Genomic DNA, 16893 nt, shown 5'->3' with positions numbered 1-16893 from the left:
GGGGTTATCTTTACCAGAGTGATTTCAATTTTTCCAGGCTTGGGACTGTTTTCCATGTTGAATCTGGAACTATTTTACTACTTAAATGAATATAACAACTAACTTCACCGACACAAACACGTAGTCACCCTGTCAATTTTACTCTGCGTAATGGGATTTAGTCATCAAGCATTTCACACTAGCACTGACAGTGTGATAACCTCTTAAACGCCGCTATAGTCCGATAGGATAAACATTAGCTTACTAGAAAAACATAGGATTTAATAAAGTGAGAATAAACAGCCTCTGATCATAACACACTCAAATTCTGCTGCCATTTTCCTCTTTTTCGTGTCTATTCATGATGAGTCCATTTACACTGATGCTTACAAAGACCATTCAGTGAGAGCAGTATCCTGTCTGCAGTATGAGCCCCAGTCTAAAAGGTGAATAGTTTACGTGTGCGTACATGTGTGTATGTGTGTATACGTGCGTGCATGTGTGTGTGAGATGAGGCTCATGGAGAAAGTGCTGTGGATCAGGGCACAAGAGGAGGTGAGAAGAACAGATGAGAGACAAATATGACATGACAACACTGAAATAATAATAATAATAACATGTGGAGGTGGCTGTAGCTAAAGCTTCAGTATGTAACTTTTTAGTCACGAAAGAGAATATACAGTACAATAAATATATGTTGGTTGGTTTTATTGCACTGAAAAATTGCTCCTTACTCTGAGCAGGCTTGCATCTCCACAAACCTGATTCGTTTTTGGCCTTTTTTGAGCCTGTACCTGCTTGTATCCATGTAAATGTTGTTCCTTTGGCTATAATTTTGGCAAAAAATATTATCTCTGTGGAGAATGTGATAAGAAAAGTAGGGTTTGAACTTTCTTTTTCCATGGAATCAGGCAGGTGGTGTGCGAAATCCAGAAAATGACATAGTGTTTATGAAGAACTTTAATGAGGAACTGCAAACTTTCTGTAAATATTGCAACGTATTATTATTAGACATTGGGTCCACAAAGAAACTTTCTATTTATCTTGTGGCTAACAGCACTTTCAAGCGGCATGCCTTTGTGATTAGACTTAGACAGCTTTTATTGGTCCACAAGGGAAATTACTTTGGCACCGTAGAATTCACATTACAATAACAAAAAATAAGTGGTAACTAGGATAAACAATGGGAATGGTAAGGAAATACAGCGCAGATGGTATAGTGGCTTTGACATAATATAAGATGGTCTATTACATGAGTTGGTGTACAGTTGTATGTGTAGAAACTTCATTATAAAACATAAACCAGGGAAGAATTTGCATCGTGATAATTACAACAATATATATTATGCAATTCTAAGTCAAAGTTTGTTTATACTTACTTAAATAAAAAGCTAAACTCCTATCTGAAAAGGTTTAAAACTTTTCACCCAGTTACCTATTCCTCCCAAAACTCTATTACAAAAACAGTCATCTCTGCCATGGTTGACTAATTGGATCATTATCTAACAACTGTTTCCATCATTTATTTTATCACAGGGTTAAACAACAAAATGAGTTGATTCTCTTGAGGGGAAATAGTGCAACAATGAAAAGAGCTGATGTGTTTATGGCACAATGTGAAAGTGCCTTCTACTGGTCAAATGTAAGAACAGCAACGTCTCACAGATTTGGAATTTAGAGGCAGTGTTTACCTTTATAGCAGCAGTATGTAGGGTGTAATTGCTATGATAACTGAAAGTGTAGCTATGGGAATTAACTACAGATTGGAAAAGATACATCTGGGACTTCATAGTATTACGATTACTCCTAACTCAGCATGAAGACTTTGAATGATCGGGAAAGTTTTTAGGAGTTTCTTAGTAATAATATGAACCTAGGTCAGAAAAAAAGTCAGAAAAATATCACTATTACCATGCAATTTAATTTAATTTACACAGGGAGAGCCCAATGAGAGAACTCAGACTACAACTAAAAACTTAAAAAAAAAAAACCAAATAAACCAAATGAGTACATATGTCTATTTAAAACATTAAAACAGGAGCAGGTGTGAGTATAAATGTTTGTCACCAGATTATTAAAGTGCATCTGTGGCTCCAAAGTATCCAGTTTTACATGTCCTTGAAATATATTCAATTTCAAGAAAGCAAAATAACCAGGATTTTTTTCCCATTTAAGTTAAAAATCCAACTAATTCACAAATGCAAGAACGACCACATTTCTATAAGAAGTAATTACCTCTACAAACAGCAGTAAGTACTACAGAAAATACCAGTAATTACCAGTGCAACTACTGTAATGTCTCGCTTTAAAATACAGTCCGGTCTCACTGGTAACTGCTATGGTAATTAACAGTACAAACAGTAGTAAGTACTACGGAAAGTACCAGTAATTACCACTACAAACAGCAGTAAGTACCACGGAAAGTACCAGTAATTACCGGTACAAACAGCAGTAAGTACTACAGAAAGTACCAGTAATTACCAGTACAAACAGTAGTAAGTACTACGGAAAGATTCAGTAATTACTAGTGCAACTACCATAATGTCTTGCTTTAAAATACAGTCTGGTCTCAGTGGTAACTATTTTAATACTTACCGGTACAAAATGTAGTAAGTATTACAGAAAATACCAGTAATTACCAGCACAACTACCATAATGTCTCGCTTTAAAATACAGTCCGGTCTCACTGGTAACTGTTACGGTAATTACCGGTACAAACAGCAGTAAGTACCACGGAAAGGCAGGGCAAGGCAAGGCAAGTTTATGTGTATAGCACAATTCGTACACAAGGTAATTCAAAGTGCTTTACAGAATAAGAAAGACATTCAAATCACACAAATCAAAACATAAATAATCACCCAATCTGCAACTCTCTCACCCACTCGTTTGCACCCTTTAAAAACTCTTTCTCGCACTCTTTAAACACTGTCTTGCTCAGTTTGAGAACTTTCCCATTACTTTACAAAACTTTCCTGTCACTTCTCAAATACTTTCCTGTCACTTTACTATGTCTAATAAAAGTCTGTCGGTCCATGTTTCTTTAATTACCATTAAAGGAGAAGAGTGCAGAATAAAAACCTTTCAGTCGTATGCACAGCTAAACAGCCTGGATTTAAATATTGTCAAAGTAGAGTCCTGTCTCACATCTTCAGGAAGACTGTTCCAAGTTTTTGCTGCATAAAACTGAAACGCTGATTCCCCATGTTTAGTCCTGACTCTGGGCACCAGCAGGAGGCCGGTCCCTGAAGTCCTCAGAGTGTGAGATGGTTCATATGGCACTAACATGTGGAAGATGTACTTTGGACCTAGGCAATGGGGAGACTTATACATAAGCAGAGCTGCTTTAAAGTTTATTCTCTGAGCTACAGGAAGCCAGTGCAGAGACCTGAGCACAGGACTTATGTGCTCGTACTTCCTGGTTCTAGTCAGAACCTGAGCAGCAGCGTTCTGGATGTACTGCAGCTGTGTTAACGCTCGTTTGGAGAGGCCAGTGAGCAGGACGTTACAGTAGTCTAACCTACTGGAGACAAATGCATGGATAAGTCTCTCTAAGTCTGGCTTTGACAGTATACCTTTGATTTTTCAATGTTTTAGGTGGTAAAAAGCTGCAGATGTTATTGATTTGATGTGGCTGTTAAAGTTCAAGTCTGAGTCCATTGTTACCCCTAGATTTCTAGCCTGATTTGAAGGTTTTAGAGAGAGAAAGTACCAGTAATTACCAGTACAAACGGCAGTAAGTACCACGGAAAGTACCAGTAATTACTGAAATTCTAACAAGCATCCAAGAACACTACTGGTAGGCCCCCTCTATGACTACTTGACTCAAGCCCACTGACTGCACACTGAAAATGTTCTCTTTACTTTTATTTTGATATACCAATTGCCTATAGGTTGATGCAATGAATGAGGAAGTCCTAAAATACCACAATGAAAACTTTTACTTTTTCATTAAGATTTGTTTTCAATATATTTTCAAATATTTTTAATGATTTCTTCTAGATGTGATAATAAAATTTGTTCCAAAACTACTGCCCTTATCTTTGAATCTTATAAAAGTTTAACAGTCCATCACCACCTGTTCTGTATTTACAAATTCTGTCTAGACATGATATTAAAAAAAAATCTGTTACAAATAAAACAACCTCTATAAAGTATGATGTGCCTTTCCTGTGTGGTGTGGACAGATGTCATGTGTTCATTCATAAGACACAGGGGAGTGAGACAGAGCACCACACACTGGGCTCCTCTGATTATCTGCTGCTGCAATGTCTAGGACCTTCAGGTAACATTACCCGCTGCATGAGGGGATGTCTACTGTCTGACTATAGCTCTAAATACAAATATAAGAATGAATGAATATGTTATAGCATGTATCTTTTACTCCATCTATCAGGTGAAGTTCATTAATATTGCTTAATAAATAAGAATTTCATTTTTGGCAGAGGCATGTTGTTGCTGTCCATGGTGCTGACTTGAATGAAAAGCACATGCAAAAGAGTAAAGTATGCTGGCATACTCTAGCATAGTATTACCTTTTAGTAATGTGTAATATAGTTCATATAGTTATTGGTCAGCCTAAAATTGTGAACCTTTTTTTAAACAGTATAAATGTATGTCTTTGATTGAGACTGAATAATAATGTATATCAGCAATATACAGTAAAAAACACACTTTTTACAGACTCTAGTCTAAAACACAAGCTAAAAGATGTTTTATAACTAAGACAGCAGCATTATTAAATCAATATGTCAAAAAAGAATACATTATTTTTCTTTTATTAATAGCACATCTTATTCTTAAATATTCTCCCTCTAAAAGCCTTTAGTCAGCATGAATAAGCTTGACTACAGAGAAACACATACACATTATGTAGAGGACTACATTTATTGGGGGACCTACTGGTCAACTAGTCAACTAATAAAAAAAAAAGATTAATTAATCAATTACTACCTGACTACTAAATTAGTTTATTCCAGCAGTAGTATTTGGGCTGCCTTCCTGCTCATATTCACACACACACTCACACCATAAACATCCACAGTGTGAGTTTTACCTTCCACACAGGAGGGCCTGGCTCTGGTGGTGCCAGCAACCTGTCCCGGGAAGCACGAGCACTTGACCGTCTGGGAGCGCTCTTCAATCTTGTTCTTATTACAGCAGCGATGCACTGCCACCACTTCACATGTGCCCTGCTTCACCTGGTAAGCAACTGCAACACACAACACAGAGACACAGAGACACAGAGAGGAGGAAAAGGATTAAACGCACCGTACCTGATTTTTACAGAAAAGCAGAACTAGTTCATTTTAAATGGTTTGCAGTGGTCCAAACTTATTCCTCACTTGACCTTATATTATTCATTCTGAGCATCTAAATTATTCACTGCAATGAGTTTATAAGCTTTTTATAACCATAGCAGCATTTTGCAGTCACGGAAATGCTAAAAACAACTAACTTACTAACCGTGCACTTCCTAATTATCAGACAATAATATGCAGTATAATTAGATGCAGAGAGTACACAGTGGACTTATTTTGAGCTGCTTACACAATATATCTGTACTGGGGCAAGACACATTTTGCTCAAATACATGGAAAAAAAATCTGGTACAGGCTCTTTAACAAGAAACGTTTTCAGAGCGCCTGGGTGCTGTTTTGATGATTATTCTCCTGGGTTTAAAATTCAAACAAATCGCTTTGACAAATAGGCAAATATCTAGCACAGCAGCCACCGGGAGGAGGATAAACTCACTCGGCTGAATTATTTACACTTGTATAGAGTCTTTGGTTTATTCCGGGCCCGGCGTCTTTGATTCACAAGAAAACAAGTCTTTAGCAGCTCTCTTGCTTTCATTGTGAGCCCAGTGCCCTCATTAACTTTGTCACACACGCTCCTCGTCTGTCGTCGTTGTAAAACCACACAAGAGGAGCAGGGCATGGGAAATCAAGACGTTTTCTCTTGGATGGCGCTCAGAAACAGTGAGGGGATTGATGTGAGCGATGCCTCGATGGTACGCACAGGAGTTTGAGAGGAAATAAAGAACAGCAAGTAGAAGGAAATGGCCTTGAAAACAGTCAAAAATTAAGGTTTTTAAACTTGATTTGGTCTGGTTCTAGTCCTAGTCTAGTCCTGGTCTAGTCACGATTTAGTTGCAATCTAGTTCTGGTTTAGTCCTGATTTAAACCTGGTTTAGTCTTGGTGTAGTCCTGGTCTAGTCCCAGTCTAGTCCTTGTCTACTCCTAGTCTAGTCCTGGTCTAGTCCCAATTTAATCGTGGTCTAGTTCTGGTCTAGTCCTCGTCTAGTCCTGGTCTAGTCCCAATTTAGTTTCGGTCTACTTCTGGTTTAGACCTGGTTTAGACCTGGTTTAGTCCTGGTTTAGTCTTGGTCTGCTCTAAACCCGATTTTGTCCCGGCCTAGTTCTGGTTTAGTCCTGGTCTAGTCCTGATGTAGTTGCAGCTTAGTTCTGGTTTAATCCTGGTTTGATCCTGGTTTAGTCTTGGTGTAGTCCTGGTCTAGTCCCAGTCTAGTCCTGGTCTAGTCCTAGTCTAGTCCTGGTCTAGTCCTAGTCTAGTCCTGGTCTAGTCCTAGTCTAGTCCTGGTCTAGTCTCGATTTAGTCGTGGTCTAGTCCTTGTTTGGTCCTGGTCTAGTCTTGGTCTAGTCCCAATTTAGTTGTGGTCTAGTCCTGGTCTAGTCCTTGTTTGGTCCTGGTCTAGTCCCGATTTCGTCTCGGTCTACTTCTGCTTTAGTTCTGGTTAATCCTGGTTTAGCCCTGGTGTAGACCTGCTCTAAACCCGATTTTGTCCCGGCCTAGTTCTGGTTTAGTCCTGGTCTAGTCCTAGTCTAGTCCTGGTCTAGTCCCGATTTAGTCACGGTCTAGTTCTTGTTTGGTCCTGGTCTAGTCCCAATTTAGTTGAGGTCTAGTCCTGGTCTAGTTCTTGTTTGGTCCTGGTCTAGTCCCAATTTAGTTGAGGTCTAGTCCTGGTCTAGTCCTTGTTTGGTCCTGGTCTAGTCCCGATTTCGTCTCAGTCTACTTCTGCTTTAGTTCTGGTTTAATCCTGGTTTAGTCTTGGTGTAGTCCTGCTCTAAACCCAATTTAGTCCCGGTCTTGTTCTGGTTTAGTCCTAGTCTAGACCTGGTCTCGTTCCGGTTTATTCCTAGTCCTGGTTTAGTTGTGGGTTGAGTCCTAGTTTAGACACAGTATTGATGTGGTGTGTTTTCAAGGCGCTACATAAATAAAATGTACATTATCATGTATTAGTAAGATGAAAGAATATTGCTGAGTTGATGGAGTGTAAAGTATATTAATAGGACACATCTCTGCAGCTCTTTTCCTGGCGTGTAAGTCATTCATTATGTGTGCCAGGATATTTACAGTATCTGTGCAGCCGCTGACAGCCCTGAACGCACGCATGTTAATCACTGAATTAACAACCATACCTGAGAGCTGTTGTTTTTTTTTTTCTTGTTTGTTTCTCTCCTATCAGTATCATGATGTAACATTTTTGGAGGTTGCACGTCACCTGCAGGATTAATTACATGGAAAGTTAAGACCATACATTAGAACATTCTCCTTGGAGATAGAAATTTCATGGCCTAGTGTGGAAGATTATAGCCAAAGCAACAACATTTTCATGGAAACAAGCAGGAGACCAAATATCGACGAACCAATACCAATACTGGCATTGAATACTAGTGGTGATACTGAAAAACTGGCTGGATTGAGTATCGGCTCCATGCTTTCGCCGTTAATTGGATGTAATAACACTATTTACAGTCTGATTTTGGCCTAGATTGTCTAATAACTTATTCATTCAAAGTGGTTCTGTAATTATTTGAAGGAGAAATAACAGTTTTGTGTAATAAGTGAGCTGTGTTTTTTAGGAAATAAATGTCATTTTTTTCCCTACACTGGTATTGGTTAATTTTGGGAATAGGCAAAGTAATGATATCGGTATCGGGACTCAAAAACCTGGATCCCTGCAAATAAGAGTCAGGTTTGTGGAGATGCAAGCCCACTCGGAGTAAGCATGCATGTTTTAGTATTTCAAGTGCAAATATTTCAACGCATAAACAACCAAAATGTAAAAAAAAACAAACAAACAAAAAAAAAAAAAAAACTAAAACATGCTATTATTGCAGTCCATTTTTTGGCTAAAAGTTACACACTCTGGCTTTAAGCTTACAGATCTGGTTGGATTAGTAACCCTGTGGACTTTGACATAAGGCTGAACAAATAAACCTTAGTACAAATACACTGGCATCTCTCATCTCAGAAAAACATAAAAGTTGATATTTCACAAGGTGTAAAGTATATTATTAGGACACATCTCTGCAGAAAGAGGAGGAGCTCTTTCTCGCAGCCCTTCTCCTGGTGTGTAAGTCATTCATTACAGGTGCCAGGATATTTAGAGTATTTGTGGAGCCGCTGACAGGCCCGAACACACACGTAGGACCTAATGCGGTGATCACTCCTCTCCGGGGGCTGTCACGGCCTTAATTATAACACTAGCTTGACAGTAATAGGACACAAGGACACACGCTGTATAAAGCATAGTTTAACCTAAACTTTTCTGTCTTTGCCGCTGTTGTCGGTGCAATGATAATTAGGTGCATGAGTGTGGTGGAGATAAAACAGGCCCTGGCAGAACATATGGAAGGAGAGAGCCTGTCTTTGTGGATAACACAAACTGTGGGAATGTGAGATGGTTTAATTTTGTCTGTACAAAATAATGAATAAATGAACACTGACAAGCTGAAAACATGTTTTTTTTTTTTCACCAGATGTCCTGTACTCAAGTTGGAACAGAGTATTCTTCAAAGTTTTAAGTTTCAAATGGATTTTATCTGTGTCATTGATAACACGGGCAGTTGTGTGTGTGGTTTGTGTAGCTCTCAGTCAGTTGAATTTGGAGACAGTAAAGGCTCATCTTATCTTAACATGTAGCAGAAGAAGAGAAAATTAATGTAGATCACTTTTCTCATGTGGAAATCACAAAATATTAGTTAAAATGTACAATATAAAATCATTTTAAGAGATTAGTTTATTTTCTGAGCGAGTGACTGTGTATTTATTTCAGCAATTATATGTGCACTAAGAGGAACCACAAAATCCGCAATAATGGCTATGTCTCTTATGGTTTCCCTGATGGTATTGTCATTTGCTTTAAGGCAAATATGAATTTTTTAATATTGTGATTTGAATGCGCAGGCACTGAGGCAGATTTTTCTCTCAGTTTCAAGGGAAGGCACGTAGAGAGTACAGCTAATTGCCACCATCAAAGCCCAGAGTCTAACTTAAAGGGTCTGTACGCAAATTTTCCCCATGTGTTTGAGCAAACTTCTGCCCCAGTACAGACATATTGTATAAGCAGCTCTTCAGATCAAAATAAGTAAGCTGTGTAGTGTCTGGATTTAATTATAAAGCATTATATCCTAAGAGAATCAGGAAGCGCGTAATTAGCCTGCAAAATTCTGCAAATGTTTCTTAAGATAGTAAAAATCAGGTATAGCGGCTTTAAACGGTGCATTTTTTTTATCTGTTATTATGTTTCCTCATGACAGACATACCTGGAGTTTTGTTTTGTTTCATTAACCATGTTTAACACACAAATTCTGCATATTTAGGAGTTCAGAAAACACTCTATTCCACCTTGTGATGTCATGTGTCAACACAGGAAATGCTCCACTATGTTCCACCTTCACTAGAATCATTTGGATAATTTCTGTCCGAGAATTACCCATCTCTACTAAACTAAAGGTGAAAGGTCACTTACTTGAAAACTACCGCTTCATGACATCATGAGGTGGAACAGAGCAGATGTAGACAGAGGTGTGTGAATGAAACAAAACACAACTCCAGGTATGTTTTTGACGAGCTTACAAAATCATAACTTGTCTTAAAGCTCACAAGAGTCAATTTTGTGTAATATATGACCTGTAAGACCTTAAACAAGTTCAAAATCAGATCGTTATCACTTTTTCTCTTTAATATCACGATAAAAAATGCCATGTCCTACGTCTGTTCATACTTTACATCCATATACGCCATATTTGTGAATACACCTTACTGTATTTAAGTGTTGCAGCCCATTGTCTACATATCACCATCCCTGTACTATTTAGAGAACACACGACGCATATGGCCTCATTTTCCTGCTAACACTTCTGACAAGGAGAGTCACACAAGATCAGCACATCTGCCTGTGTACTTCCTCCACTACAACGCTGTGAAGAGGCCTCTGCAATATCACGTTCCGGCACATTACGCTCACACATTTCTTCAGGGAAAGGTTTTATAACTTAAGGGGCCCAAACCAGGAGCGACCGCAGATGTTCAGTGAATCGAATCTTTGCTTATGGCTCATGAACAGAATCCAGGAGTCTTATCTATATCTATTTGCGCTCTTGAAACGCGACATCCTCCAAGTCTTCATCACCGCTACATCCGACTAACATTACTACCCATAATCCTCTCTGTCGCCTCACCTGAACTACACTGTAAGTCCCTGTAGCATTTAGGTACGTGACGCCGGCCACACTCTCAAAGTGGTACACGTTCAAAATAAGCGTCCGTTGCCACACACGAAACACATGCACGCACACACACGCGCGCACACACACGCGCGCACACATACACACATACAGGACTGGGTTCCATTTTGGCGGGCCATGGCCTCTCTCATCTTTTCTGATTTAAAGTTTGTTTGTTCTCTCCTCCAGAGAGCCCCATCAATGATCCCTTGCTCTTGGAGGGCGCCGCTCCCATATCATCCCTCTGTTTTCATTTTCTTCAATTCCCTCTCTCCTTTCTTGCTCTTCCTTTTCTAGCTTTCTCTCCCTATCTCTTCCTTTCCACTCTCTATCACTTCTCTCTCTTTTTTATCTATTGATCTCTCCTATGTCTTCACTTTCTCTCTTCATTTATTATCTTTCTCTCCCTCTCTTTTCCTTTTCACTCTATCTCTTATCTCTCTTTTTTATCTCTTTCTCTCCTATATCTTCCCTCTCTCTCTCTTCATTTATTATCTTTCTCTCCCTCTCTTTTCCTTTTCACTCTCTATCTCTTATCTCTCTTTTTTATCTATCTTTCTCTCCCAATCTCTTCCCTTTCTCTCTTCCTTTTCACTTTCTATCTCATCTCTCTCTTCCTTCTCTTACTAATCTTATCTCTTTCTTTTGCTTTCTTCCTGTCTTTCTCTTCTCGATCAATTCTTTCTTCACTCTCTCTTCCTTTTCTCTCCTTTTTCTCTCCCCTGCTTTTTCCCTATCTCTCATCCCTTTCTCTCTCTATCTCTTCTCTTCCTCACCTTTCATGATAAAATATATATTCTCCATCTGTTTCTATTTATCTTATTCTCTCTCTTCATTTCCACTCTCTTGCTCTTCTCTCTCTATGTTTTATCTATCATTCTCTCCCTGTCCCTCCCCTTCTCTTTATTTCTTCTATCCTTCTGTTAGTCATGTTTTTTTCTTTCTTACACCTTCTTTCTCTTCTCTCTTGCTTTTCTCTCCCTTCTTTCTCTCTTCCTTTTCTCTTTACTTCTCCTCTTCAACTCTCTCCCACTTCTCTATATATGTATTATGTATTATATATGTATTCTCTCTCTCTCTCTCCCTCTCTCTCTCTCTCTCTCTCTCTCTCTCTCTCTCTCTCTATATATATATATATATATATATATATATATATATATATATATATATATATATATATATATATATATATATATACACACACACATATATCTCCCCTCCTTTTCTCTATCTTTGTTGTCTCTCTATCTCTTCTTTTTCTCTCCCTGTCTCTTCTTTCTCTCTCTCTTTCTTCCACCCCTCCTCTCTCTTTCTCTCTCTCTCTTTGCACACATCCACCAAAACACACAAATATCCTCATCACAATGAAACACAAATCCCTGTAATTTAAACAGTGAGGAGCCGCACACAAACATCTCCCAGAGCTATTTTAATCTGCCTCTTGATAAACGCATTTGTGGAATCCATTACCGCACATACAGTGGTCAATCAGCACATCTCGATAGACGGCTTGTTAAAAGGAAATGGACTGCACTAAAAAATAAAAAAATAAAATAAAATTAGACTACAAAGAATCCTCAGCGGTATAATAAGGTCACAGAGGTCACCCATCTCGCCTCTTTATTGTGAGCTCCAGTCTCCTCCGCATTAAAGGGACGTATCTCGTTATGAAGTTATCGAGAGCTATATTAGCGTTAGCGTTAGATGGAGGGATGTTGTGTGAATGGATGGTGTATTGGTTCACTTTCAGATAATGATTAATAGAAAAAAAAAAGCTTTGAAGAGATAGACCGCTGCACTGTTTTATGAAGTGGATTCTTTTTTATATTTACTCTAATTGTGTCACATTTCTGCACTTCAGCTGCAACTTCAACAACCAGGAATTTGACAGTGATTTGATGATAGAATAAAAATAAATAATAAATATCTTCCTATACTTATGTTAGAAATCTAAGGTGCAAATCATCAAATCCAAATTAAAAAGAAACTGATAAATTCACTTCTTTTTTCAAACTGACTTCTCTTCACTAATGTTTCAGCAATGAATTATCTGCATATTATAGTGCAGTATTTTAAAAATGGCTTGTTTGCTTAACTTTATTAAATCTCTACTTGTACGTATTTTTCACCATCAAATGTGCAAACAGAAGCACCTAAAGCACTATAGCAACAGTGGTCCAAATGTCAAACCAAACTGTCTTTCTTCACTTTAGAATAATAAATGCCATTAAGCAATACATCAGGACATTACTGTACACTGTAGGACACGTGTCAAACTCAAGGCCCAGGGGCCAAATGTTGCCCGCCACGTCATTTTATGTGGACAAGGTAAATTGGACAAGGTAAATTAAGATGTTTTACTGTCTTAAAATGTAAATTTATCAGAAGATACGCAGTTACACAGTCATATTATTTCCATCCATGCAAATTTGAGGGCATTTTGCTGATGTGGCCCTCGGTGAAACTGAGTATTTGAGTATTTTTTTTAAACAAATAATAACATAAAACTCCCATATATGGACTGTAGAACATGTACTGCAGTAATTCATTGGTGTTACTGGTAGGGATGGGGCAATAAACAAAAATGATATTGTTTATCGTGATAAAAGGGGTTGACAATAATCGTTCATGGGACATTTTATATAATCGCCGACAAAGATAATCCCCATTATGTCACCAGAACGTGCAGAAAAAACTATTTATTCACAGGGGAGTCGACGGGTGGGACAAAGGGGCGCAGAATTGGAGCCTCTTCCTGTTAATTTGTATTAGAGGGGGGGGCCCATGTGAGGCTTATTGCCCCGGGCCCAAATTTCAGTCAACGGCCCTACTCATCCATAATATTCTCTGCTAAAGTCTAGTTGTTTTCACTGATAACAAAGTGTAATACTATACCAGTTATTTAAACATTGAGCAATTATTGTGATATAATCGTTTATCGCAATTATTTTGGCCCTGATAATCGTGACAGAAAGTTTCAATATCGTCCCATGCCTAGTCACAGGACAGCCCTCTACTGACGTCACTGATGCAGACTTCTACACTCGTGCTGTTACTGTTAAAGGTGCAATAAAAACAAGCTGCAGCAACCGTAATGTGAATAAAATTAATATGTATATTTTAAGCAAGTGCAGTCTTTTTTCAATTTTAAGTCATTTGTGAGGAGAAACTTCAGTAACTTTACTCTTTACTGTCTTTATTAGTCTCACGCAGGTCTTAAAGGGCCTGTACCTGATTTTTCCCCCATGTATTTGAGCTAAATGTGTCTTGCCCCAGTATGTTCATATTATAAAAGGTCAAAATAAGTCAGGCTGACTGCATCTAAATATAAAGTATTTTTCATTATCCAAAAATCCACTACAAAGGACCACCACAAAACTTGTAAAATGAATCAGTTCTGTTTGCACATTTTAAGTCAACATCAGGCTCTACCAGATTTTTTGCTTTAATCCATAATGAACAAATAGTTTATTAAGGATGATTGGCTAAGTAACGACTTCATTAATACCCTAACTATAACCCTGAACCCCTAATTAAGGAGTACTAAAACTGTATGTTTATAAGTTCTCTCAAAGGGTTGGAGTAATGCAGTAAAATGAATGAGCTAAATAAACATCATATGCTTATCAAATGCAGTGGGGATGTCACTGAATAGCAACATGAGCCAGTGAATAATTTGACAGGTAGAAGCTTTCACAAGTCATAACTTTACACAGGTAAAATGTTCACTTGCAGGTTGCTGATTGTCAAAGCAGAGCCCAATCAACAATCAACTTGTTATATGATACGTAATAACTTTTTTTTTATATTGCAAAAAAAAAAAAGAAAAAAGAAAAAGAATTAATGAATTGAATTATAATGCGTTTTTATGAATTAACGTAATTTCTAGTAACTGCTTTACTTGGTCAGGAAAAAATTTTATAGACAATAAATGCCTTTATTAAAACTGCAAAACGAACAATTTTGAGAGATCTGAAACATGGCTTTAATACCACTTTCACCATTTTTGGACCTATAGAGCCACCAAGTGGTAGCAAGAAGGGACAACAGGCACTGTGAATCTGTGCCTGGCCTTAGGAGCCATTATAACAGATTATCATTCAGTACTACAGGGCTGTCAAAAGTATCAAAACTTAGATACTCAATACTAAAACTAGTATGTAAAGATAAACTAGATACTCATTTCAAATATCAATGGTGAAATAAATCTAATAAATAAGACAGTTTCACATTTTAAGAAAATCTCTTGATCTGTATCAGAACTAGTTTAATACCACATCATATTATTAAAGAAATTACAGTTATTTTTGTCGAAAATTGCATGCCCGTATAAAGATTTTGCACTGTGGTATCAAAATCTCATCGAGCCTTTCCCTTACTAATGAAATCGAATTTGAAAATTTAGTATCACGACAACACTAGCTACAACACTAAGCTATAACATATAAGCAATCAGTTCTTTCTAAGTTTAGAACCACTAAATATTTCTGTGAGACATAATACTGCCCCTTACCACAAGTCCAAAACTTCTCCAATTAAACTAAAGCTGTAATAAAGGAGGTCCACGGGGGCATGTCATCTTGTTTCACAGCTGGAGTGAAGAGCAAGAGAAGGAGGAGAGAGGAGGGGGGCATCCAGTTTGACCTTCACAACGCACTGTCCCAGCAATTAGCCGTGTCCCGCTGTAAGCGCGCTGCCTCCTCTGCATCAAACGCAAACTAATAGCATCAGTCAGAGCGCAGGCCGGGTGCTGCTAGCATTTCTGTGCCACTCAAAGGTCACCTTGCAAAGACACGCGTGTAATTAAGGAAATGGTGATAATTGGGGACAAGGAGAGAGGAGGGGGGGTTGCGCTAACAAGTTGAGGGGCGAGAGGGAACTTTTGCAGATTTATAAACAGTGTCGAGTTATCAGTGGGAATTGTTGGAAAAAATACACAAATTAGGGACAGTCCAAATGAAGGCGTGGGTCTTGTTCAAGGACTTATTTAGGTGAAAATGCTATTACTGTGTACGCAGTTATATTAAAAGCCACTTTATCAGTTTGTTAGCTCGTGAGACAGTTTATTGAATTGTCAAAGCAAGAACTACTTTATCCCCTGGTTACAGAAGACCACACAGTTATTTGGTAACTTATTTCCTTGGCCAAAAAACCCGGGCACCAATCAAACTGTTTACCCTCCGGTCGGTGCGCAACCTGCATAACCTTCTGCTTCACTCACACTTTTACATACATACATTAGATCCAATTACACATTTTCTTGCCTTTTAATTCCATCACAGTTTGTTGTATCTGTATGCAGTGTCATCTCTGTTTTTTACAAGCGATTCTTTACAATTTCATGACCGAAACATGCACAACTGTGACCTATTTACTTTGTAGTTTAATACAAAGATATATTCTAAATGAGTGGTTCAATCCATTCTGTCATCTGTCTTTCTCACATTTATGCAAGCTAATTATTAATCGGTGTTTTATTTCACCGGCTCAGCGTTTCCTCTGCTGTGCGATGTGAATATTAAAAATAGCCTACATATTTAGAACCAACTCAGTCTTATTGCAGTTGTCTCCATTGCAGTGAATGGATCTGATCCCGCTGTCCTGATGTCTTTGTGTTGACAGCTCGTGACAGCTTAAGTGGTGTGTCTACCTATGCAGACTATATCCTTTAAACAGTCTGCATTCAAGGCCGAAATCTGTCCGTGTCAGGATCACAATGTAACACGATGAGAGACAATGGACGCTCAGGACCCCGGGACAGCTCCACAGCGTAGGGAGCATGTGTTGTCTCTCTGCTGTGACAGTGTAATTAACCTATTGCGGGGCAGAGGAGGGGGGGTTCAGAGTGAGACCCGCCATACCTGTCGGTCCCCGATGGTTACGGTTGCCACTGGACACGGGGTCAATGTAGAGCATCACCACGGCAACGAGGAAGGCCACCTGCAAAGGCCACTCTGACCTCCACAACAGTTTCATCCTGAGAGAGTGAGGGGAGCAGAGGGCACAGGGAGAGGATAGGTTAAAAAACCCAGCACAGCAGCACAAACAAAAAATACAGTATTTTCCACAAACAAACAGTGTGAGGGGTGAGGCGTTAAGGTCACGGCACAAAATGACAAAGTGGAAAAACTGTGGAGAATTTTCTACCACTACAGTACAGAAAATAACTAACTGTGGCACAAAGTTTTCAAAGTTACACAACAGGATGAGTGGCAGATTTGTCCAAAAACATTTTTTTTTCTTTTGTTCCCATCAACACAATTCGCACTTGATTTGCACTATTTTTAATTATTGTTATTATTTTGCGTGACCACACTGAGTTCTGGAAAATTTGGTTTCCCTTATTATTTTTTTTTCCTTTTCAAGTGACATTTCTATGGCC

The 16893-nt window shown here is 38.5% G+C and overlaps 1 protein-coding gene across 1 annotated transcript in view; it reads right to left on the bottom strand.

The window, feature by feature from the left end:
- Positions 1–16487, bottom strand: part of tafa4b (TAFA chemokine like family member 4b) — a 36176-nt gene extending 19689 nt beyond the window's left edge. Inside the window, exons 1-2 of the mRNA XM_055221787.1 lie at positions 16373–16487; positions 5033–5188 (exon numbers count right to left, since the gene is read on the bottom strand). Of these exons, the coding sequence (XP_055077762.1) occupies positions 5033–5188; positions 16373–16487 (271 nt within the window). The remainder of the gene's footprint in view (positions 1–5032; positions 5189–16372) is intronic.
- Between the last annotated feature and the right edge of the window lie 406 nt (positions 16488–16893).

The sequence above is a fragment of the Periophthalmus magnuspinnatus genome, chromosome 5 (genome assembly GCF_009829125.3).
Source record: "Periophthalmus magnuspinnatus isolate fPerMag1 chromosome 5, fPerMag1.2.pri, whole genome shotgun sequence".
NCBI lineage: Eukaryota > Metazoa > Chordata > Actinopteri > Gobiiformes > Gobiidae > Periophthalmus > Periophthalmus magnuspinnatus.
The sequence above is the reverse complement of the archived record's forward strand: the minus strand, read 5'-3'. Positions and strand labels throughout refer to the sequence as shown.